Source organism: Papaver somniferum, chromosome 7 (assembly GCF_003573695.1).
Source record: "Papaver somniferum cultivar HN1 chromosome 7, ASM357369v1, whole genome shotgun sequence".
Lineage (NCBI taxonomy): Eukaryota > Viridiplantae > Streptophyta > Magnoliopsida > Ranunculales > Papaveraceae > Papaver > Papaver somniferum.
Genome location: NC_039364.1, coordinates 74,801,726 through 74,825,023, shown reverse-complemented (window position 1 = coordinate 74,825,023; position 23,298 = coordinate 74,801,726). Strand labels below are relative to the sequence as shown.

The 23,298-nt window shown below is 34.8% G+C and overlaps 2 protein-coding genes and 2 long non-coding RNA genes across 5 annotated transcripts; 1 reads left to right on the top strand and 3 right to left on the bottom strand.

Moving 5' to 3' along the window:
* Window positions 1-1,496: 1,496 nt before the first annotated feature.
* On the bottom strand, window positions 1,497-2,515 carry LOC113294773. The gene is made up of 2 exons (XM_026543150.1): window positions 2,246-2,515; window positions 1,497-2,156 (listed from the first exon to the last, which is right to left on the bottom strand). The coding sequence occupies exons 1-2, from the start codon at window positions 2,513-2,515 to the stop codon at window positions 1,497-1,499; spliced, it is 930 nt and encodes a 309-aa protein (XP_026398935.1).
* Window positions 2,516-3,844: 1,329 nt separating this feature from the next.
* Window positions 3,845-5,094, top strand: LOC113293823. The gene is made up of 4 exons (XR_003332593.1): window positions 3,845-3,981; window positions 4,104-4,181; window positions 4,448-4,518; window positions 4,669-5,094. It is a non-coding gene; the product is annotated as an uncharacterized LOC113293823 (long non-coding RNA).
* Window positions 5,095-13,075: 7,981 nt separating this feature from the next.
* Window positions 13,076-16,245, bottom strand: LOC113297653. 2 transcript variants are annotated; one of them, XR_003333568.1, is made up of 4 exons: window positions 16,074-16,245; window positions 15,589-15,736; window positions 14,724-14,809; window positions 13,076-13,789 (listed from the first exon to the last, which is right to left on the bottom strand). It is a non-coding gene; the product is annotated as an uncharacterized LOC113297653 (long non-coding RNA). The 2 variants fall into 2 exon arrangements; XR_003333569.1 differs by having other exon boundaries at window positions 15,653-15,736.
* Window positions 16,246-19,877: 3,632 nt separating this feature from the next.
* Window positions 19,878-21,932, bottom strand: LOC113297652 (60S acidic ribosomal protein P1-like). Its single transcript, XM_026546200.1, has 4 exons — window positions 21,818-21,932; window positions 21,607-21,707; window positions 20,309-20,521; window positions 19,878-20,192 (listed from the first exon to the last, which is right to left on the bottom strand). Exons 2-4 carry the CDS (start codon window positions 21,676-21,678, stop codon window positions 20,139-20,141), a joined length of 339 nt encoding a protein of 112 aa, XP_026401985.1. The 5' UTR covers window positions 21,679-21,707; window positions 21,818-21,932; the 3' UTR covers window positions 19,878-20,138.
* Window positions 21,933-23,298: the final 1,366 nt, after the last annotated feature.

Here is a 23,298-nt window from a genome sequence, read left to right as displayed (position 1 = left end):
CGTGTAAACCTAGATGGAAAGATATACCAGGTGAAGCTGAGTAATGGGTCTTGAGACATAACTGGTGGTATTGCTGTTGAAGCGCAGAAACCAATTATGGTTTCATCTTATTTATGATGAAACCAAAATCGGTTTCATCGTATTTCAACAATGTATTTCTATCCATGAAGATGTATAATACCTCTTAAAAAATTTCTTGCAGGTGATTTCTCACGAAACCAAGATGAAACCAAAATCGGTTTCATCGTATTTATGATGAAACCAAAATCGGTTTCATCTTATTTTTGGGAGGTGGTGGTGGTGGGCGGTCGTGGTGCTGGTTTTGGTCGGCGGTGGTCGACAGTGGTGGTGATGGATGGTAGGGTGGCTGGTATTGGTGGTGCAATTACGTAGTATCGGTGGTGGTGGTGGTGGTGGTGGTCGGAGGTGGTGGCGGTGGTGGTCGACAATGGTGGTGCTGGATGGTAGGGTGGCTGGCAGTGGTGGTGCAATTGCGCAGTATCGGTGGCGGCGGCGGCGGAGCGGTGGTGGTCGGTGGCGGCGGTGGTGGTCGTGGCGGCGGTGGTGGTCGGTGGCGGGTTGCGGCGGTGGTGGTCGGTGGTGGCGGCGGTGGTGGTCGGTGGTGGCGGCGGCGGAGCGGTGGTGGTCGGTGGCGGCGTCAGTGGTCAGTGGCGGGTGGTGGTCGGAGGTGGCGGCGGTGGTCTGGCGGCGGTGCGGAAGGTGGTGGTGGTCGGAAGTGGTGGTGGCGGTGGCGGCGGTGGTCGGAAGTGGTGGCGGTGGTTATCGGTGGCGGCGGTGCTTATTGGTGGTTGTTTATTTCTTGTTGGGGGTGACAATATAATAAGAATTAAAGTGTGGTTGATTTTTGTTTTTGTTGGGGTGATTTAAACTAAAAGGGTAATATAGACAGTTTATATTAAATGGGGTTTTTGTGAACAATTTGTTTTGTTGGAGTTTTTGTATATGGATAGTGACACCTTTGGGGTTATAACTCGCGGACCGTAATACTAAAACAAAATAAGCAAAATTCAAAACTTGTACACTATTAAAAAACTGATGGAGCGGAGAAGAGAAAAAGTTCATCAATTTTTTAAAGAAAAATAGAAAACGAAAGGCCTGGTTCAAGATTACTTTATTGTATTCTGCTAGATCGCAACTGTGCATAGAACGGTTTATGGAGCAAAGTGAAAGGCGTAACTTCCTAGCAAGCTTGGTGACCTCCTTGTTCACCTCGGGTATTTGATGATGAAGATTCATGGTTTGTTGTAGAAGAAACGTAGAGGGAAAGGTTTAGGATGAACTGGGAAAGGTTTAGGATGAACGATTAAAGTCTCAAGATTTAGGTTTAGGTTTATAACCGGTCAATCAATAGAGTCTCGCCAAGTTTCTTTCCATTTTTATTCTAAGCGATTGTAAATACTTTATTCTCGGCGATTCTATTCTCTAAGCAAACGGTGACGCTTACCATTCAACGTGGGGTCTAATATGAGTTAGGATTATAAAGGTTTAGATATATCCTTGAGGAAGGAATCCATGTCTTCAGTATCATTCCCATCATTCTTGAAGTCGGAAATATCAAGATGGGCAATATCCATTGGTATGTCATATTGGGCAAAATTGGTTTCAGTCTTCTTTTCCTTTTGTTTAATAGACGCCTGATAAAGATCAACAAGGTGCCTTGCAGTACGGAAAACATTTTCCCAGTGCCCTGGTGAACCACAACGGTGACAGACAGATTCATGGCGCTTTGAATGGCTTTGCGAGCTTTTGCCTTTGTGTTTTGGGAACACATTGTTCTTCCTCTTCTGATGATGGGAATAATTACCAGCCTTCTTCTTTTTGTTGGGCTTTTTAGGACCTAACCAACGTCCGTGTCCTTTCCCACGGCTTTCAGGAGCATTTCCACGACTTTCTGTAGCGTTCATCTCTAGAGCAATTGTTGAACCTGTTGGGTGACTTTGATGGTTCTTGAGTAATAACTCATTATTCTGCTCAGCTACTAGAAGGCAAGAGATAAGCTCGGAGTATTTCTTAAACTGCCTTTCACGATATTGTTGTTGAAGAAAAATGTTTGACGCATGAAAGGTGGAGTAAGTCTTTTCCAAAAGATCAGCATCAATAATTATTTTTACGCATAGTTTTAAGCGAGAGACAATCTGAAATAAAGCTGAGTTATATTCACTTACGCTTTTAAAATCTTGTAAGTGGAGGTGATCCACTCATATCTAGCTCCTGGAAGGATGACCGTTTTTTTATGGTCAAACCTATCCTTCAGCTCTGTCCACAGAGTGTACGGGTCTTTCACCATAAGATAGTGGGACTTCAAAGCTTCGTCTAAGTGATGACGAATAAAAATTAATGCTTTTGAGCGATCTTCTTGGGACTCCTTATTGTCCTTAGTAATAGTCTTATCAAGTGAGCTAGCACCCATATGTACCTCTGCATCTAGAACCCAAGGCAAATAATTCTTATCGGATATGTCTAGGATTTTGAAGTTCACCTTTGAAAGAGACATGATCTGAATATTAATAAAATGAATGGTGATCCGTAATTTATATATATAATTAGTGAAACTAAAACTAAAAAATAAAACTCCTAACACGGTATACATGAGAAAATAAAGAAATAACTATAGGTTAGACGACATAGCCAGACATGACCAATAAATAATTAAAGTGCGGTAAGGGAAGATACATAACTTACAGAGAGAACCGGGAAAGGAAAAAAATTGTGATAATATAAAAACATTAATTGTAGTATATTATCATGGATACTAGAGCTCCCTTTACAAAGAAAGAAATATATATTTTTGGACGTTTAACTTCTTAGTTTTGGCTTGGATAGATGTGTAACATAATTATATGACTTGTAAAGTCCTTTCACCGAACCAAGAACTTATCATTTTTTTTGTCTTAAACAGAGAAAAGATAAGAAAGAAAAAAAAAACTTGTGTAAGTTATGCAAATAAAATGTCGTAAAACAGAACAAAAATAACGTGAAACTATTAAAGATTGTACAAGCTATTACGCCTCTTTGTAAGGGAAAAGTATAATAATAGTGATCTAATTATGTAATCACTAAATCATAAAGAGATTCATAAAGAGTACAGACTTCATAGATTCAATAAAGAATCATAAAGAAAAACTGAAGCTGACACCTTCACATGCCTAGTATATTTTAATGATTAGGCATCCGGTGTATAAACGGAGAATAAAGTAAAGAAAAAAATAATAAAAGAAAACGATTGATAAGACACCCAATATCCATCAAAACAGAGTATATGGGTATTATATTTACCCGGATTCCAATCGTTTATTACTCTTGATTTTATTGTTTTGTCTAGAAGAGACAAAACAATAAGGGTATAGAGATTCATAAAGAAAAAAAATAAATAAATTGCTCAAATCGAACGAAGGAAAAAATAGGTTTAGTAAAAATATTTACCGATCAGTTGGTTGAGCAACACGCTGATAACGTAGTGTGACACAAAGAAAGAGACAGTAAAACTAGAGAGATAAGAAGAATTTTTATTAATGTGTGTTTAGAAAAGGGAAAAACTATATTATAAGAGATAATGGTGTTTTTCTCATCAGACGGATATCCACATTTCGGACATATAAAGGATGATGCAGAATTAACCACGAATATATTTACGTATGGACGAAAATCTACATTTTAACTGCATAAAGGACGGTCCAGATTGAGCCTCCGATATGTCATCTCTCACTCATTAATCAGCGTTCATCTCTCAAATCCTTAATAAGCGTAACGTATATCCCCCGTCATTTAGCCCTTTATAATGAATGTATTGAAACTGAAATAAGAACTCATTCAAGTAGGATTTCTTCATTCTCCTTATCGATGATATTTATTTTTAGGGTTGTTTCTCTTTCTCAATTCTAAAGATTTTGGGATTTCAAATCCATATTTATATTTATATATATATTTATCTTCATTGTAGAGCAAGCAATCGACATCAAGGTAATTCGTTTCTTCAGGGCCAACTGAGATGCATTTTAAATTTGGGTATTGTTTATATCATTTTCGGTTTGACGGATATTATACACTCATTTCTAAACTATTTATGTTTCAAATTCTATTAGGTATTTTGGGTTTCCAAGGTGGTGTTAGATTTATGATTTCGGCAGGATGGATTAGATGTGACTTTTCGATTTGCTACTGTAAGTTTAGTTTTCTTTCCATTTTGTTAGAAGATGAATGGGTGCGTTGATGGTGCCACCTGAAAGCTGGAAACAGATTTTTGTTTTACTAAGTCATAGCTTTCGATTGAGTGCTCATGGGTATTACTATTATTTAGGTCTGTTATTTATCAATGATGAACAAGAGAAGTTGACTATGCCGGAGATTATTTACTTTGTTATATGCATACTGCAATATTGAAATGCTGGTATAACTGGTAACACTATTTGATATCTTTTTCCTACAGTCTATTTGCTATCCTGATTCGTTGATGAATTTTTAATGCTTTACAAGCCATGCCATCAGAGCTTAATTATGGTAAATAATTTGACTACTTAGCTTCCATTTTTTGTTTCCATATCTTGGCTTCTCATGTTATTTAAAGTAGTGGTACATATATATTTTTGCATGTCGTAGGTTCTTAAGCTCTAATTTTTTTATTTACCTATACATGATTGCGACCCAAAGCATTAGCAGGTAATGCGAAGGATCCTCTAGGCTAAGATGGAGTAATGAATCCAGCTACTGGATCAGAAAGCCTTCGCATAACAAAAAGTTGTTGTGATGAGAGGCACACACTGGCGGAAATGGAAAAAAGGCTTTCTTATTATTTTGTTCTTTGTGATAGAATTCAGCCTCTGTACTGATTGCATTGTTGAGACTTTACCCATTCTTTGTGCCATATGTTGAGATTTTGGTAGTCGCCGTGAAGATATGAAGCTTACATTACACTTATGGCCGCTCCACTACACCTATCGTATCTGGATATTTCGGAAAATTTCATTGACGACTTCCAAGTATACAATTCAACTTCCCAAAATTTTTGTATGTCTGTCTCTCAAATCTATATTGTGGGTATGTACAGAATGATCTTTATTGGGGATTTTAATAAAGTGCCACACTTCCAATTTGCAGTTTAAGAAAATGCGACCGTTTTTTTCAGAGTTTATTTAATGCCACACGTTTGACCTTTTCCATCCAAAAAAACTGTTGCCATCAGTTAGTGCATAGGTGGCATTTATCCAGCTTAGTAAAAGACATATACACCCTCAAATCTGTCACAGCTCTATCTCTGCTTAAACATCTCAACTCCATTTACTCCAGCCATCACCCTGTAATCTGGCATACTCAGCTTCACCAGGACCACGACCAGCTTAACCTCCTTTCTTCATTTCCAACAATCTCTGCCTGCGAACACATCAGAACTACTACCAAACTGCAGCGGCAACAATACCAGCTGCACCATTTCATCTCATAAACATACATCTCCTCATACCATTTCCAGTGCCAATTCAATTTCATTACCAGCAAATCTGTTACTCATCTCGCTTGCAATCTCGCCATGTCCAGTTCAACAGCATCATACCCATCCGTAATCCATCACCGATTCCTCCTTGTTCTTGGGTTCACTGCACCTGCAACATCCACCAGTAAAACTCTCCAGCATCAACACTGTCATGTCACCTGTCCTAGCATTCATCTAAGTCACCAAATACCCATGGAACTCTGTAGCAACACTTCAGTTCCATGGCAATTCATCACCAACCATCGCAGTCATTTTCTCTTGCTTCATCTCAAGAGCCTACAGCAACTCCCTGCAGCTCCTGTGACATTAACCAAGCACAAACCACCTTCAATTCTGTTGCAACTACCACTGCAAAACACACCTGCAATTCCAGCTCAAACCTATCTTCAGTTCATCTATAATATCAACAGCAACATCATTTCCTCAAGTACTATCAATGGCAGTAGCAGGAGTGTCTTCTTATCCCTTGTTCTCATCAACTTCCTTTCCTTGAAGATGTTCTTCACTGAACCCTAAAATTCAATTCGATATTAATTTCATCCCCAAAATCACTCAAAACTCGAATCCGAGTTGAACTCATCTTCTATTCAACAACTTTCAGCAACATCCCTTGTACACAGGCTCAACTGGTAGAAACTGAGCTTGAAGAGGTGAAGAAAAATCCATTTAGGACTTTTATCGAACACCTAATGTGCCATTCTCATCTTGGTGTAACATTGAAATTTCTAGCGCTTCTAAACTCACTGAAACACCTGCAAATTCAATTCACAACAAACCTATAGTTCAGAAACTATTCAACAATCATAAATCTCCAAATCCAGTCCAAATTATCAACCAACAAGACCATTATCTTCACTGGTTTAATTGGTCTTCAAACTCCATCAACTGCTCAGCATTTCGAACTCATTTCAGCCTGGAAGTCGAGATATAAAAGCTCTTGATAGACCCTGGCAAATACCCATTGTAGGCTCTGAAAAATGATTCACGGAAGCAACACATTTCCTCATGTTATTCTTTTCTTTTTTTGTTTACCGGTGATAAAGACGGTGAACCCATGACTAGTATAATAGGGTTTTCAAGGGTAAATATGTAAATCACGAAAGATTCTTTTGACCGAGTCAGCGAAAAAGACCAAGTGTGTGGGTCCTGACGGAAAAACTAACGGTTGTGGCATTTAATAAACTCTGAAAAAAACGGTGGCATTTTCTTGAATCGGGATTTGCAAGTGTGGCAGTTTGTTAAAAATCCCATCTTTATTTTCCCAAAATACATATTGAATTTTGTAATTTATCTCATGCAACCCTTACCCTCCCATCGTTTCGGTTCATTGCGTAACTGCTAGAATTTTGTGTTCCCAAACTTCATCGTGTTTGTCAGAATTCTATTTGAGTTGAGATACTTTGATTGTATTTTATTATTACCATCTTTATCTTACATGAATATTATTTTGGGTTAATAGGATTTCATCATTTCCCTTGTCGTTAATCCTCATATTGAGTTTCATTATGTTTGTTTTGATTCTGCCTTAGTCATTTCTATTTTAGTATATTAAGTTTTTTGAATGTAGGTTATACAAAACAACTCAAAATATCATCTCAAGTTACCTGGGTTGGAGTCCATCTCAACTTTAGTGTGGTGAATTGTAATTCTCAACATTTTATCACAGGTTGGTGATCCAGCTAACATTATCTCACAATCACCATCGTCGATTAGGAGTTGCACTCATATTGGTTGCAAAGAGACTATAAGATCTGACGTTCTTAGGGGGATCAGGCGGTATTGAATGATTGTAGAATTTTTGACGTACCTCCACTATTTTGTGGATCAGGCGATATTGAATGATGGTAGAATTTTTGACGTACCTCCACTATTTTGTGGATCATTAAGAGCATGTTGTGTTCATTGACATTCATATGACAATGTGCATCTCTCACTACTGACTGGGAAATCAAAAAGAAAAATCACTTTGGGTTAAGAGATCTCCAACAATGATTTCCAATGAAACTATAATGATCAATTTAGATAGACCTACAATTCGTAAGAGTAGCAGATGACAAAAGTAAACCTTCATATTATATGTTTCTACTAATGATATATACGTTCGAAAAGAACATACTAGGGGGATATGACATCCCGCCTCTTTTTGTATGAACTTTATATGCAAGTGTTACCCTAAAGCTACTCATTTTCTTAATTTTAGCTGTTTGTTTTTCATGTGATTGTAATTTGAGAGCCATACATTGTATGTTTATCCTTACACTACATGATATCCCGGACATAATTTTTTTTGGTTAGTTCTTTTTAAGTAGTAGAATGGCACCAGCAGCTGAAGAGAATGTCTACCGTTGGAGTGTGGGGGAACAACATGCAACATGACAAGTTAGCAACCATCGGAAACAGTCCAGAGAAAATTAAGGTTATCATCATATCTTATCTTCATAGTATAGATTTAGATAATATCAAATGGTATAAAAATCCGTGAAGTCTAATCTATTAGTATTAATTTTTACCAAATATTATTCTCAAATTTCTAACCAAGATATTAATCTCAGACTAAATTTAAAATATTTTTCTCTTTTATTTAAATAATACTTTAAAAAATGAAATAAAATGATTTCTGCATTTGAGGAAAATGATGTTTCACTTTTTCAATTTAACGCAGATATACTCTCTCTGTTTCGGTAAAAGAGATACTATCATCTTTTTAGAAACAGAAAAGAAATAATATTTAAGGAAAAAAAAGAAGTAAAAAAACTACCTGCAAAAACGTGGATATAATAATGGGTCAAATCGCAGTTGACCCTATGCCCTGGCTTCTATGTTCGTGTTTGATCCAGTTTTAACCCATTTTTCTATGTGAAATTTCAAACTCAAAACTCTCTTAATATTGACCAAATATTTTGAAATTTCTTTCAAATCCTTAGAGCTAGAATGTTCAAATGATTTCCGATGGATATAAGATTTGTAACCTCCTTCAATTATGGATATATGTATTGATAACTCTCATAATTAGCTTATCACCAATTAAAAGAAAATAATGTACCAACAAAAAAAATCTTTACTAATTAAATGCTACAACTATGTAAAACTCATATTTTTACACTCATATTTGGACTTATATCTTTTTTTAAATAGAATTACCCCACCTTCGTCAACCTACAAAGAAGAAATAAGATTAGAACCGGTTACAACATGTAAAACCTTTATTTTTGCCTTGAAATAAATTAACAGTCCTTCACTTGACTTAAATTTTTTTCTTCTGGAAACAATCGAAAAATAAATACATAAAATTGGGATCTATCCAAATTTAATGAATCACCAAAACTTTTCACTCCAATCATAGGCCTAACTTTAATTTTAGTGAAAAAAATATGTTATTTTAAAGCTTATATTTGACATATCTAGAACATGTAGACTAGCAAGCTTGCATTTTTTGTAGCCTTGCAAACGGGACAACAATGTAGCTTGGAATCAAATTCCTTTCCAAAGCTACACTGATACCTCAATCCTTTCATAAACCTCCTTGACTTTTTGGGTGGTTTCATTTTTTCCTATGCATCTACTAGATTTATTTTTTTTATTCGCTTGATCCTGATTGTCTTTTCCTCCATAACAGCACGATTGAGCATTGTCATATAAACATTCAATTACTGACCCATCATTACCACCAAAATCCTTCTTTATTATCATGATTCACCTCCACCTTCTCAACTCCTGATTCAGTGTGGCAAATATCGAATATGGAAAACGTGCAGAGCGGAGTTATATTTTCATCCAGAAACGGTTGCAAATATCGATGATCAGATTCAGCATAATGGTCTGAATACAACACAAAACAATATCAAACACCACCGATCTTTGGGGATCGACTAAAAAAAAATTATTTCGGGATAAAATAAAACAATTTACCTGGCATTTTTATCATAATTTATTATTTTAAAAACTATGTTAACCAACCAAAATGAAACAGTTGTACTCCTTAATTTATTTTACGGAAAAGATTGAGCTCTACATGTTTGGCCGAGTGTGCTTGCATTGCAGAACAGTCATTTTTTCCACATCATACCACAACATTGTCTTATTTCATTTTTTTTCCACGTCATACCACAACGTTGTCTTCTATCAACTGACCCACAACATAAAGGATGTCCAAGATCGATCCACGTCTTACCCATATTCCCCTCCCTTTCTCATTTGTTCAATGTACATGACGCATTTACCCGACGAGTTATTCTCAGCATTCAATGTGAAGGCGTTTCTTTTCGTTTTAGTGAAACATTTTTTGTGAAATCCAAATGTTTTATTCGGATCTAAGAATTTCTCTCCACATCTCTCATCCTATCGCCTTCTCCATTATCTTTGATATTTAGAAATCTTCAAGAAAATAACTCAAGTTTGTATTAGAAATTAGCAAAGTTGTTTTTGTCGAATATCACAGATAATGAGTTAGCCTACTTGGAATTTTTCAGTCTCACATTTCATGATATGTATTTTGCCTATGATTGGTACATCGAATACCATGTTTGATGTGGGATTCAATGAGAAGGCATACAAATCAGACATTCGCATTCACATTATGTCTAATGATTTCTCTTAGATTAGCTACAAGTATAACCGAATTTATAATTATTTGGATGACAAATATTTAAGATATTCATAGCTACAAGTTCTCATGAGTCATATTAAGTCTTATCATAGGCGCAGGCCCAAAAAAAATAATATTCTTATTGTCAGGCCCACAATTAATTTTAGATACCGTGACACCCAAAATTATCCGAAATTATTAAGAATCAATACATAACTCGTTATGCATAATATTTTTTCAGGCATAACTCGTTATGCATACTATTTTTTTCAGGGGTATAATTGTAAAGCAAACTTGAATATAACATCTCTAAAAATACGCGCCTTGGAATTTAAAAAATTTTATCTCGTTAGAAAGCTCTTAAAGAGAGCTAAGCAACGAGCACAAACAGCAATATCAAATTTTTGTTTTTCACGAAAAAGAATGGAGGTGATCATCATTTTAGGGAAAAATTTCGAAAACTGTCTACATGTTCGTTATGCAGCCTCCAAAAAAGATGCATAACACACAATATGCATATACCACAAAAGATGCATAACTTGTTATGCAACCATTTTTTCATGCATCAATATGCAGCCACTAAAACGTTGTATATGCTTGAATCCAACAGAAAAAACAGATGCATAACGAATTATGCAACCGTTTTCTCGACTGCATAACAAGTTATGCATCTATAACATGTTATGTAGCCATTGGTTTGGTTGATTTTAGTGCGTACATATAAAATTGATTCATAATGCATTATACATCCATTTTCACGACTGCATAATATGTTATGCAGATATTATTGTAGGTGCATGACAAGTTATGAAAAGTCTTTGTTTTTGTTGGTTTCAATAGTGACAAAAAAGTTGCTGCATAACGTGTTAAACAACCGTTTTCTGGACTGTATAACAAGTTATACAACAAATTTTGCCATTTTCTCGAATGCATGGGGCTGTAAATTTTGCCCGGCAGCCCATGGCCCAGTACCAACCGTCCTGTCCCATGATATCTCATGGTTTACCGTGGCCCATTAAAGGCTCGCCCGACCTATCTCATTTAAATAACAGGACGGGCAAAGGTCACGAGTTAAAAAGTCTCGCCCGGCCCAATAATCGTCTCGTTTTCCCGTTAACATTGCCCGTCATGTTAGCCTATTTAATTTACCTGTCTATCCGACCTATAACTGCCCCTTTCTTCTTTCATTCAATATTATGATCATATACTCGATATACCAGTCTATCCCGAGTATCTTCCTCCATAGATTTTATTCTACTAATTATAGTAAGATAATACAAGGTTTCCTCTTAAAAGATGATCCAATCTTAGAATAGTTATTGAAAATTTTAGTTAAATTAGGTTATAATCTAAGTTATCTTTTTCTAGTACAATTATATGGGATAATGGTGTTTTTTCCTATGGACGGAGATCTACAGTTTAGACACATAAAGGATGGCCCAGATTGAGATACATATTTAAGTTATTCAATTACATTTTTGGCATATAAAGAATGGTCCAGATTGAGCTAAATATTTAAGATTTTCAATCCACATTTTAGGCATATAAAGAAGGGTCCAGATTAATTCACATATTAATTTTACTTAAGACAATTAATTTAGATTTTTAATGTCATTTATTTGGGAGTTATTCATCCCATTTAATGTCAAGTATGTTATAAACCTTTATTTATGCTAATAATATCTAGGATAAATCCCGTTTATGAGATTCAAAAAAGAATCATAAAGAAAAACTGGAGCTGACACCTTCACATGCCTAGTACATTATAATGATTAGGCATCCGGTGTATAAACAGAGAAGAAAGCAAAGAAAAAAAAATAATAAAAGAAAACGATTGATAAGACATCCAATATCCATCAAAACAGAGTATATGGGTATTAGATTTTCACGGATTCCAATAGTTTATTACTCTTGATATTATTGTTTTGTCTATAGAAGAGACAAACCAGCAAGGGTACAGAGATTCATAAAGAAATAAAAAATTAAACTGCTCAAATCGAACGAAGAAAAAAATAGGTTTAGTAAAATTATTTACCGATCAGTTGGTTGAGCAACACGCTGATAACGTAGTGTAACAGAAAGAAAGAGACAGAGAAAATAGAGAGATAAGAAGAATTCTTATTAATGTGTGTGTAGAAAAGGGAGAATACAACCTCTATTTATATAGGCTAGACACAAGGACATCCCGGTAATAAACCGGATTTACCCTAGATATTATTAGCATAAATAAACGTTTATAACAGATTTGGCATTAAATGGGATGAATAACTCCCAAATAAATGACATTAAAAATCTAAATTAATTGTCTTAAGTAAAATTAATATGTGAAGTAATCTGGACCCTTCTTTATATGCCTAGAATGTAGATTGAAAATCTTAAATATTTAGCTCAATCTAGACCATTCTTTATATGCCGGAAATGTAATTGAATAACTTAAATATGTATCAAAATGTGGGCCATCCTTTATGTGTCTAAACTGTAGATCTCCGACTAAGGTATGTTACGGCACGGGCTTTGGCATGTTCCAGCTACTGCAGAATTTGTACGGGATTCTGAGTTTTCATTTTCTAACTTTGTAAAAATTATATTTATTTTATTTATTTATTTTGTTTTGATCAGAGCTTTGTAATTTTAAGGTGGTACGTAAATGAAATTTTTATGGTTTGCTTTCGTTCAAAGAGGGAGAAGCGAAACATCCCAAACAGAAATCAAGTAAAGCAGTCATGATTCCTCTGTTGAGAACTCGTTTAGCAGTATTAACAGACCAATTTCAGCTAGCAAGCAAGCAACTGACCTAAAAATAAATTACATGAAGCTAATGACCGTGCATATCAGTTTGCAGCTACATGTGAGCACAATCTTTAGAAGTCTCAGAATTCCTTATATTTTTAATTCTAATTTAGAATGTCTCCTGCCGCAAAAGCACATCAAATCCAAGAAATAAAAATAGCAGCTAGTGGATCAAGCGTAACAACATTGGTGAGTGACCACAATTTAATTGTGTTATAGATAACTTGTGAAGTATTAACGTAAGAACTAAAAAGTAGTGAGTTGTGTCTTAAAACTCTGATGATATTTTTGGTCAAGTTTTACAACCCATGCAAGAAAAAATTATTGAACTCGATAACGGTAACTTTGTTGGTGGAGACCGCATCCAGGCTGGTAACTTCCTTAGGGTAGACTAATCTCTTCCCAACTTTTAGAAACTCGCATTGGCATTTTTTTCATGGTTTCCATTCCTTTCCATCCAACAGCTAGTTGAGAGTCTATTAGACAGTGGCCTGAAAGATCTTATAGGGACATCATGTAATCTGGAAGACCATCTTTGACTCCGGTGTTGGGGTTCATAAGATTATAATAGAACAAAAACATATTAGCAAACATGCGAGACGGTAACAGTAAGCAAAATTTTCATCGGCAGTTGAACTCTAGGTAGCATGTAATGCGAAAATTGTGTATATGAACTGTTTTTAGAATGTAATTTGAAATGGTGATGGGATATCCTACCTTCTAACTGAGACTGCGCACATCCAGGATGATAACTTTGTTGGTGGAGACGTAGTGCATTAGAACAATCCCAATTCGAATTGGGCATGCTTTTTATTCTTCTCCGTTGAACAGTTGGTGAAGAGTCTAGTAGACAACGGTTTGAGTGATCCTATAGCAACTCATGTAATTTTAAGGGCCATCTTCATTTCCTGCCAAAAAAAAGTTCCAGAAGATTTGAATTTAACCACATATTAAGCAAAAATTGAAGATATTAATTAACAGGGAGGATTGTGTTGTTGGGGGTTAGCAACTGGAAAGATTTCTCATGTATTTGGATGGTATTTGAATAAATTAGAACAGCCAATCAACCACGTTAATAGAAACGACATGACACTACCTAGATATTTGAATATATTAGAACACGCCAATCAACCACGTTAATAGAAGCGACATAAGACTACTTGATTGGTGAAAGCAGGGAGACGGAATAGTATTTGTGAAACCTCGAACAACACTAAAAGAAAATATAAGTAGTTCAAGTTTGTAGTAACTTGAATAGCATACACCGCAGGAATTCGATGTTACTCAGTAATGATAACCCATGAGACGATATCTTTATCAAAACCCAAAGCGAGAGTACATCACAAATTAATTACGTTGATAAACTAATTGCGTCAAAACAGAACCAATCGAAGCGAGCTGATGTAATAAAAAAAAATTAGATGATACAATTTCAAGTATAGATTAATCAAGAGTTGAAATGCCAAATGTAGTTTACTATAAGTTCTGTTAAAATTCTTTCATTTTGATTTCAGTTGTGTCTTTAAGATGCATGTTGTTGCTTTTCATCTTTTGTAATCTTTGAAATACTTTGGCCATTCAATTAATAAATATGTGATTAAGCAGAAAAAAAAAAGTATAGATTAATCATGGACGACTACTTCCATATCAGCAAAAACAGAAATTGTAGAACAATATGGCATGAATCAAACACACGTTCTTTTGGACTGAAGCCAGGTGCGCTGCCACTGCACCACAGACCTGTATGCATGGTGTCTTAAGCATATCAACAGACAATGAACATATGTAAGCATACAATATTCAAGTAACTTCCAATTTGATAAAGGGGTTTTTAAGTCTTACCAAACCGGATGGTAAAAGGAGATCCTTAATGATCTTTTGTTACATGTCATCTCAAGATTGATAGACGTATATTAGGGGAACTTTCCCTGCAACAGAGAAAAAAAAACTACATAAAAGAAAATGGTGCATGCTAGCTGCCAGTTGATCACATAGGCATGCTCAATGAAGTAACTTTTGAATAGTAATACATATGGATGTGTTGTCTTACCCAAACCCTTAAAAAATCTACTATAAATTACTCCCTCCGTTCTTTTTTAATAGGTTGGTTTTGTTTTTAGAGAAATTCAAGGAAATTAAGAGAACTAATCATTGAAAGTGGTCCTCATGACACTTGTCAATAAAAGAAGTGAAGTGAAATGGTCCCCATGACACTTGTCAGCAAAAGAAGTAAAGTACAATGGTCCACATGGCACTTGTCATCAAAAGAAATTAAGAGAAAAGTGGTCCTAAAAAATTAAAATAACATTTGACTTTCCCAATTAGGAAACCAGCCTATTTTTTTGAAACATTTATTTATAGAAACCAGCCTATTAAAAAGGAACGGAGGGAGTAGACAACAACTATATGGATCTCATTGAAAAATCAGATTAATCTCTCTTTATGCCCAACATAAGCAATATAGTGATTATCACAAATCAGATTATCAAGTTGTAGATCTCTTCTTTGTTGCTTTTAGTTCCAATAACTTTGGATTCCCTGTCAGTTCCATTCACTTTTCACAATAAGTATATACTGCCAATTAAAACAATAAGATATAAATTGAAGAATAAACAACAGGGAAGGTTATAGTTCAATTTCATGTAGTAGTGTATTTGGATGAGTCTTTGCTGTAGATTAAATATATATGTGCAGATTCAGAATTCACCTGCAACAATTTCAACAACGCAGAAATAATGTGCTTGATATATATGTGCAGATTCAGAATTCACCTGCAGCACTGATCAAATTCAAACCTACAACAATCTCAAAATTCAGCTCCCAGCTACCCGAAATCCTTGACTTCATCTAATTCGCTGAGAAAGTCAAAATGGAAGTGAAAATGAAACAATCATTATATTTTTGATAAGGATGTAATCACATTTTCCCCTATTGTATTGTCGTCGTTATAAAATGAAATATAGGGGTCTCGCCATAAGAAATTTTAAAAAAGAAAAAGGCATTATGAAGGTAAACATAGTATCAACGACAACAGCACAACACAATCTTCGTTACTACTCTGTTATGCCAATGGTATATTTCCAAAAGCAGGTGAAAACCAAAAGCATCAGTAGGTTTCCAATAAAGAAATACAATCAAAACAAAAAATCAAGAAATAAAATAAGAACAACCCAATAGAGAAAAGAATCAAACCTAAAATCTAGGTTGTATTTCCAAATTTTCCCTTCTTAAGCCACTTTTAGCCCGGAATCACCCATCTTGATTCTCTATATGCTCAGCTTAATAAGAATCCTAATCTGAAACTTTTTTCTGGTACTTTAAAAAAAATAGAAACGCCTTCGAGATTCTGACATTAATGAGTCAAAGAAAAACGCCTCTTAAAGAGGTCATATGGGAAGAGTGAAACGGGGAATGTAGTTGATCTAGACCTTATGCGGCTATATCTGGACCGTTTTTTATGTGCTCAAGCTATAGATCTCAATTTAGACATTTTTTATATGCTTAAATTGTATTTTTAAATCTGGACCGTCGTTTATGCGTACGAACTGTGGATTACCGTCCATTGGTAAAACACCTCCCTTATAATATAGATATACCTTATAAAAATTATCACTATTTTGTGAATCAAAAAATTAAACCGAATTGAACATGAACTCTCGAGCATGGAATGGAATCTTGCATATGGGGTTTTTGGTCGTTGATATTAGTTTTTACTATTTATTATTACAGGCATTTGTTTTTTTCTTTTTTTTAAAAAAAAATTAACCAAATTGAACATAAACTCTCAGGCATGGAATGGAATCTTGCATATGGGGTTTGTTGTTTTTTCTATAAGAAAAATTTAAACAAAAATCCCTTAAAATATTACCTGTTTTGCAGAGATTTTATTCAAACCTTTTATGGCATATTTTATTATAAAGATCTCTAAGATTATCTCAAAACCTTAAATCATTGATTTGGAAATCCAAATCCAATAACAAGGAATTCTAGACACTTTCAGAAAGTCAATATCCAATAACAGAAAGTTTTAGCAATTTACAAAGACTCCCTAGTCCCTATCTACTAACAAGAGATTCGGAACATCTTTAGGATTCTCTACAAATCATAATCGACTAACCCCCGTGAGATTCAACTATCTTTAGGATTCTCTACAAATCATAATCGACTAACCCCCCGTGAGATTCAACTACCCCCCGTGAGATTCAACGAGAAAATAAACATGACTCTTGTTTAGCTCTGATACAAATCAGGGACCTAATTCCCACATCCAATGTTGTCTAATTTTGAGTAAGGAAAATTTCTTGTTTGGTCCTAAGCCCATAAGGTTATTTATAGTAAGGTCCAACTGGATTTTACTCTTATCCTAAGATCCAAAGTTATTTGAAAACATGGAAATGACTAATATACCCCACTGTTCAAGTACGTGTGAAATAACATACTTCTACCAAATCAGGATTTTATTTATCTGAAGGTCCAAATTTAATTAAAACATATAAAGGACCATAGATTTGAGTACATATCTGCTACACTGTTTACAAATTTGAGTACTTCTACTATTTTATTTCTCAGTAATCTTCTCTCTTGCTGCATCACAATCTTCTTAGCTTAAACCACAACTGCAACAGCTACATCAACACCATTGTCATTTCAATTCAGCTGCAACACAGACTTGTTCTTCTTCCCTGTTTACACAGCACTACCATCTTCATAAACCCATTGAGACGAACATCTCATCCACTGATTTTGTTCACAGTAATCACCACATACAATTCTTCCTCTATCTCATATATATCTTCAGTTTACATCAGCAACCCAACCTTCTATGTTCCTCCAAATCCATTTTCAGCACACCTTCTTTCAAACACACATCACAACCAATTTGTAACTTTATCAAGACCACCACCAATTTCACAAGCTTGCAAATCTGAACCAATAGCAACTCTTGTTCCTATCATTCAAAATCTATCATTTCTTGCAATAAGTTCTGAACTGCAGCTCCAGATCATCTCCATCCAATTCCAGTACTGAATCAAACGTAACAAAGATCATTTATTTCAGTATTTCATATACGTACTGAATCAAACATAACAAAGAGCACTTCCTATCAGTATGTGACATATGTACTGAATATTCATGAAAACACAAAGAGAAAGCACAAAGAAAATGGCGAGTACAAACCTGTGTATGAATCATTCGGAAAGTAGACATCAGTATACAATGAGCTGGTGCACTCTCTGATCCATGTAGAAAGGCATTTATGAAGGAACTGTCGGGACTATCAATTAATACCAGCATTACATAGCCTGGTTGCCAGAAGGAAGGCAAAATGATGATGCTTATAATAGATGTATGCATAGGAGTAAGTATTTGGATTGGATCACTCAGCATCAGACATGTTTTGAACCTGTAAATGTGACAAAGATGTAACAGTATTAATACAAAGTATTTCACATATGTACTGATGGATCAATACTAAAACAAGTGAGAGATCTATGAAAAAAACAGAATCTAGGAGCAGTTTCTATGAGTATGCCATATATGTACTGCAGATTCATGAACTACAAATCAAACTGCATGACAAGAATAATTAAGGATCTATCAGAAATAGCAGAATCTAAGCACATAGTATGGTATTTGACATATGTAATGATGGATCAAACTAAAAAAAGTGAGAGATCTATGAAAGAAACAGAATCTAAGAGCAGTTTCTATGAGTATGCCATATATGTACTGCAGATTCATGAACTACAAATCAACTGCATGACAAGAATAATTAAGGATCTATGAGAAACAGCAGAATCGAAGCACATAATGCGGTATTTCACATATGTACTGATGGATCAAACTAAAAAAGTGAGAGATCTATGAAAGAAACAAAATCTAAGAGAAGTTTCTATGAGTATGTCATATATGTACTGCAGTTTCATGAACTACAAATCAACTTCATGACAAGAATAATTAAGAATCTATGAGAAACAACAGAATCGAAGCACATAATACGGTATTTCACATACTTACTGATGGATCAAACTAAAAAAATGAGAGATCTATGAAAGAACCAGAATCTAAGAGCAGTTTCTATGAGTATTCCATATATGTACTGATGGATAATACGATCTGAAAGTACAAACAAATCGAAAACAGAAAAATAATAAAATCGATAGCTAAAATCATTATAAACATGATAATCTAACCAAATAACAGAATAAATATGAACAAGATTCATAAAAAAAGAACAAAAACGACCGAGCTCTATGAGTATTCCGTATATGTACTGCTGGATAATACGATCTGAAAGTATAAACAAGCCTGATTTTGAAGCGAAAACAGAAAGATAATGAAATCGAAAGCATAGATCTCTCACTTTTTTAAGAATCTATGAGAAACAACAGAATCGAACAATCACAAAGAAGATTTATAAAAACAAAAACAAAAAAAGCAATTCACAAATAAAAATATAAACAATGTAAATCACAGAAATCAATAACATAGAGAACATCATTATAATCGAGTTACCAAAATCATAAAATCGATCTAATCTTTATGATTCAGTTGAAAGCATAACAGAAAACAAAAACAAACATTATAGAAAAGATTAGATAACATACCTGCAAAAAGAGGGCGACCTTCAGAAACCCTACGTCTAAATTCACCAACACCAACAACAGCAGAAGAAAGAGAAAGGAGAGAAGAAAACCGATCTGAATTTTTTTGATCGAGAATATAGAAAACTTAAAATGTTATTTGTTAGGTGAAGGTTATTTTAGGAATTTTTGAAATACACATCTTTGGTCCCGCACGTGTATAGGACCTGGGCTTAAAAAATTTGGTCCATTTTCATGTTTTCTTTTAATTATGGGCCTCTGATTAGTGGGCTTTAATGGATGGACCTGCCACTAACTAAGAACACTATAATGGTACCTATTGGTAATTCCTAGTTTGAGTAATAACATGGTGCAACCAATCCCACAAAAAATACCGAACGGAAACACAATAAATCGCAGGACACTCCAATCTAAAACATTTAACCACAAATAGAAATCCAACACAGCCAATTAATAATCTTCTAACTGCAAATTAGACATTGTGCTGTCTCTATCTTTATAAAATATACAAAATAATCAGAGCTACTTCTAAGTTTCTCCATAGCAGAGTCATACAACTAATATGTAAACTCTAAAGGAACTTAAACTAACCATTCAACGGCACACTAAGAAGCAAAACACAAAAGGAACAAATTATACTGCAGAGGAGCTCCTAATCAAATAAACTGAATCCCATATCATCATCACTTTCTTCCTTCGCCTCCTCCTGTAGAACATAGAATCAGTAAATGCATTATACCTCTATAAAATACACAATAAAGAAACAAAAGATCGCAATATAATACAATAGGCAAATAACTCAGACAAGCACAGAATTTTTACCTTCTTCTCCTCAGCTGCTGGTGCAGCAGCAGCTGCAGCACCACCACCACCTGATGGAGCAGAGACAGCAACAGCAGCACCACCACCACCTGAGCCAATGTTGGTGATCAAGTCTTCAACGTTCCTCTTCTCAACCAACTTAGAAAAGAGGCTGGGCCAGTAAGACTCACATTGAACATTAGCCTTCTTTACCAAGGTAGCAATCTTCTCAGCCTATTGCAAACAATTCTATTATCAACCAAAAATACAAGGCCAAATAGTGTAACAGCAAACAATTATAAAGCTACAAAACAAACTCATAAAAACGATAGTACGGAAACATTCATACAATAGCACACAATAGCACTATAGAAAAACCCTTAAACGTAACATCAATCTGTGGCCTCAGATGTTTAATATAGTACATTGCATATAACCCGAATGCCTCATAACAACTACAGAAAAGATTCATCCCAGCAAAAAACCATACTAACCAACTCCTAAGAGCATCTCCAACAAGATACTCTCAATTCCCTACAGATTAGGCCACATATGTTTTGTTAACATTGTAATGAAAATCCCTCACCAGTGGAAACTTGTCAGTAAATGTGAAGATGAGGTGGCATGAGAGAAGGATTTTTACTAAAGAGTGAATAACTCGTATGGTTTAAATATAGGAAGTTTGAAACTTTTCTTTAACTGAAAGTAATCTTAAATCACTTTTATACTTTCTTCGTCTTCATCGTGTTAGCAAATAACAATATATATGTTCTTTAATGGAAGAAATTGGAGTTACTAATTTGGATAAAATATTTAACATGGTTTGATTTAATTGAAGAAAAGAAAACAGATGCTTACGGGTTTATATTTCAGTTTTACAAAGCAAATACCATAGATTGCAAGTGAAAACATATAAAGATTAGGAAAAAGTGCCCAATCCAGTTATAAGATAACTCTGGTCGTAATATTGATGATAAAAAATAAGACAAAATCACAAAAGAATCGTCTTATTTGAGGTACATTTTGGGATTATTAAAACTAAAATTCAACATCTACCAAAGCACTAAGAATTAACGTTTTAATATCAAAACAAAATTAATTTCGTACTAATGAAGTGATATCCTAACTTTTACAAGGGATTTGGGACTCAATATTAGACTTAGGAAAGTTAAACGAAACCCTAATTTTTAATAAGGCACGCAATTAATCATAAAAAATCAAAATGTGAAGTAAAATACCATTAAATATATTGAAATCACTCAAAACAGAATGGAAGACTAAATTTAACAAAAGGAGCAAAAGAAAGAAAGATTTCTCACAGTGACAGGAATTCCATCGGCGTGAAGGATCAAGGTGGCGTAAGTACAAGCGATTTCTCCACCGGAAGACATCTTTGTAGTAGAGATTTGAAATTCTTGGCCTAATCCGGAAAAGAAACAAAAGACAGAAACCTTTAATCAGACGAACGATAAACGAAATGAACATCTAAAAACGAGAGCGGGGAACTGAGAGAAAGAGAAGAGGACGAACCTTGCAAAGAAACTGAAGCGGGGGCAGAGATCTCCTCTACGTACTAGGGTTTTGAGGAACAGAACTTGGAATCCTATGTCCTTATAAACCCCTCGGGAAAACTACGGTGTTCTCAACTTCCACCAATGGTCCTATGCTCCAAGTTTGGGTCCGAAATGTTCCGGAATAGTTTTCGGACCCGAAAGTATTCCGGCCTGGGCTTTAATCTGAGCCCCTAATAACATCTCCAATTTTCTTTGAACGATTTTTGGGGGACCATGGTTTTATTTTGGGTAAAAACATTAGAAGTAAATTTAGGTCACCCCTTATCTAGATATTTATATTAATACCTAAATTACCCTCCTGATTAATTTTTTGGTAATGATTAGTTGGTGTTAATAATAGTTAGCGTAGTGATTAGTAAAATGATTAAGTTAAAATAATTAATGAGATTAAAAAATCAGATGGCTTTTTTTTTAAAAGAAGAAGAATTATTGAGAGAGTAAAGTTGGAGAAGATGAAGAAGGAAAACATGAAAAACAAAAGATTTTACCAACCACAACCGGAGGAAGAGTATTTGGGTACCCAAATATGTTTCAAACTTAGATAATGTTGGTTGAATTGCTCCAAATTTTCAAAAAACTGTAAATTTTCAGGGTAGATTTGGGCTTGTTCGGTTACCTTATGTGAAGAACAGATTACCGAACTCATCTGAAAGTGTAGTTCGGTTACCTTTTTCATATACGCAGGTTACCGAACTCGTTCTTTAATGGAGGTTTTTAGTTGTCGGTTACCTTTTCCATACACGCAGGTTACCGAACTTTGTTTATAGGACTTACAGAGTAATGTTCGGTTGGTTCGCAAACTTTAACCAACAACATATCTAACTGAACTCCACATGTATGCAATTAGTGAAGAGTTCGGTTTGTCAAGATTTTTTGCGAACAAACCGAACATAGTGGAACAAGTTCGGTTAAATTGAAACTCAACATAGTAGGAAAAATAACACAGTTCGGTTACATTGGAAAAAAAAATTCTTTTTGGAATATAAGTAGAGTTCGGTTACTAGATAGTTTTAGAAATTTTTGCGAACCAACCGAACAAGGTAGGTAAAGTTCGGTTATATCATAACTCAACATAGTAGGAAAAATAACACAGTTCGGTTACATTTTTTTTTTGTATTATGGGTAGAGTTCGGTTACTAACTAGTTTTAGAATTTTTTGCGAACCAACCGAACTCGGAGTTCGGTTATGAAAAAATAAATTCGTGATAACCGAAGTGTTCTTCGTGTTCTTGGTTTCAGAATGTTCGGTTACAAAACTAGTTTTTTTTAAACTATTCCTAACCGAACATGCCACTTTAACATCCATTTAAACCATATTTTGATGATTTCTACTCAATTTTCCTATCCAAAAACGAATTAAAAAGATTGATGGGTTTTTCAATCGAACGAGGAACGTCAAGGAAAGAGAGAAGAAGAAGAGAATAAACTTTTTTTCAA

What these genes read in the sequence shown, in the direction of transcription:
- LOC113294773 (XM_026543150.1), bottom strand. Translation starts at nt 2,515, where the DNA reads ATGTCTCTTTCAAAGGTGAACTTCAAAATCCTAGACATATCCGATAAG. An exon ending in GGTTTGACCATAAAAAAACG is followed by an intron (nt 2,157 to 2,245) that starts GTCATCCTTCCA and finishes GCTTTATTTCAG; the next exon opens with ATTGTCTCTCGCTTAAAACT.
- LOC113297652 (XM_026546200.1), bottom strand. Translation starts at nt 21,678, where the DNA reads ATGTCTTCCGGTGGAGAAATCGCTTGTACTTACGCCACCTTGATCCTT. An exon ending in CCGATGGAATTCCTGTCACT is followed by an intron (nt 20,522 to 21,606) that starts GTGAGAAATCTT and finishes TGTTTGCAATAG; the next exon opens with GCTGAGAAGATTGCTACCTT. An exon ending in CAGCAGCTGAGGAGAAGAAG is followed by an intron (nt 20,193 to 20,308) that starts GTAAAAATTCTG and finishes TATGTTCTACAG; the next exon opens with GAGGAGGCGAAGGAAGAAAG.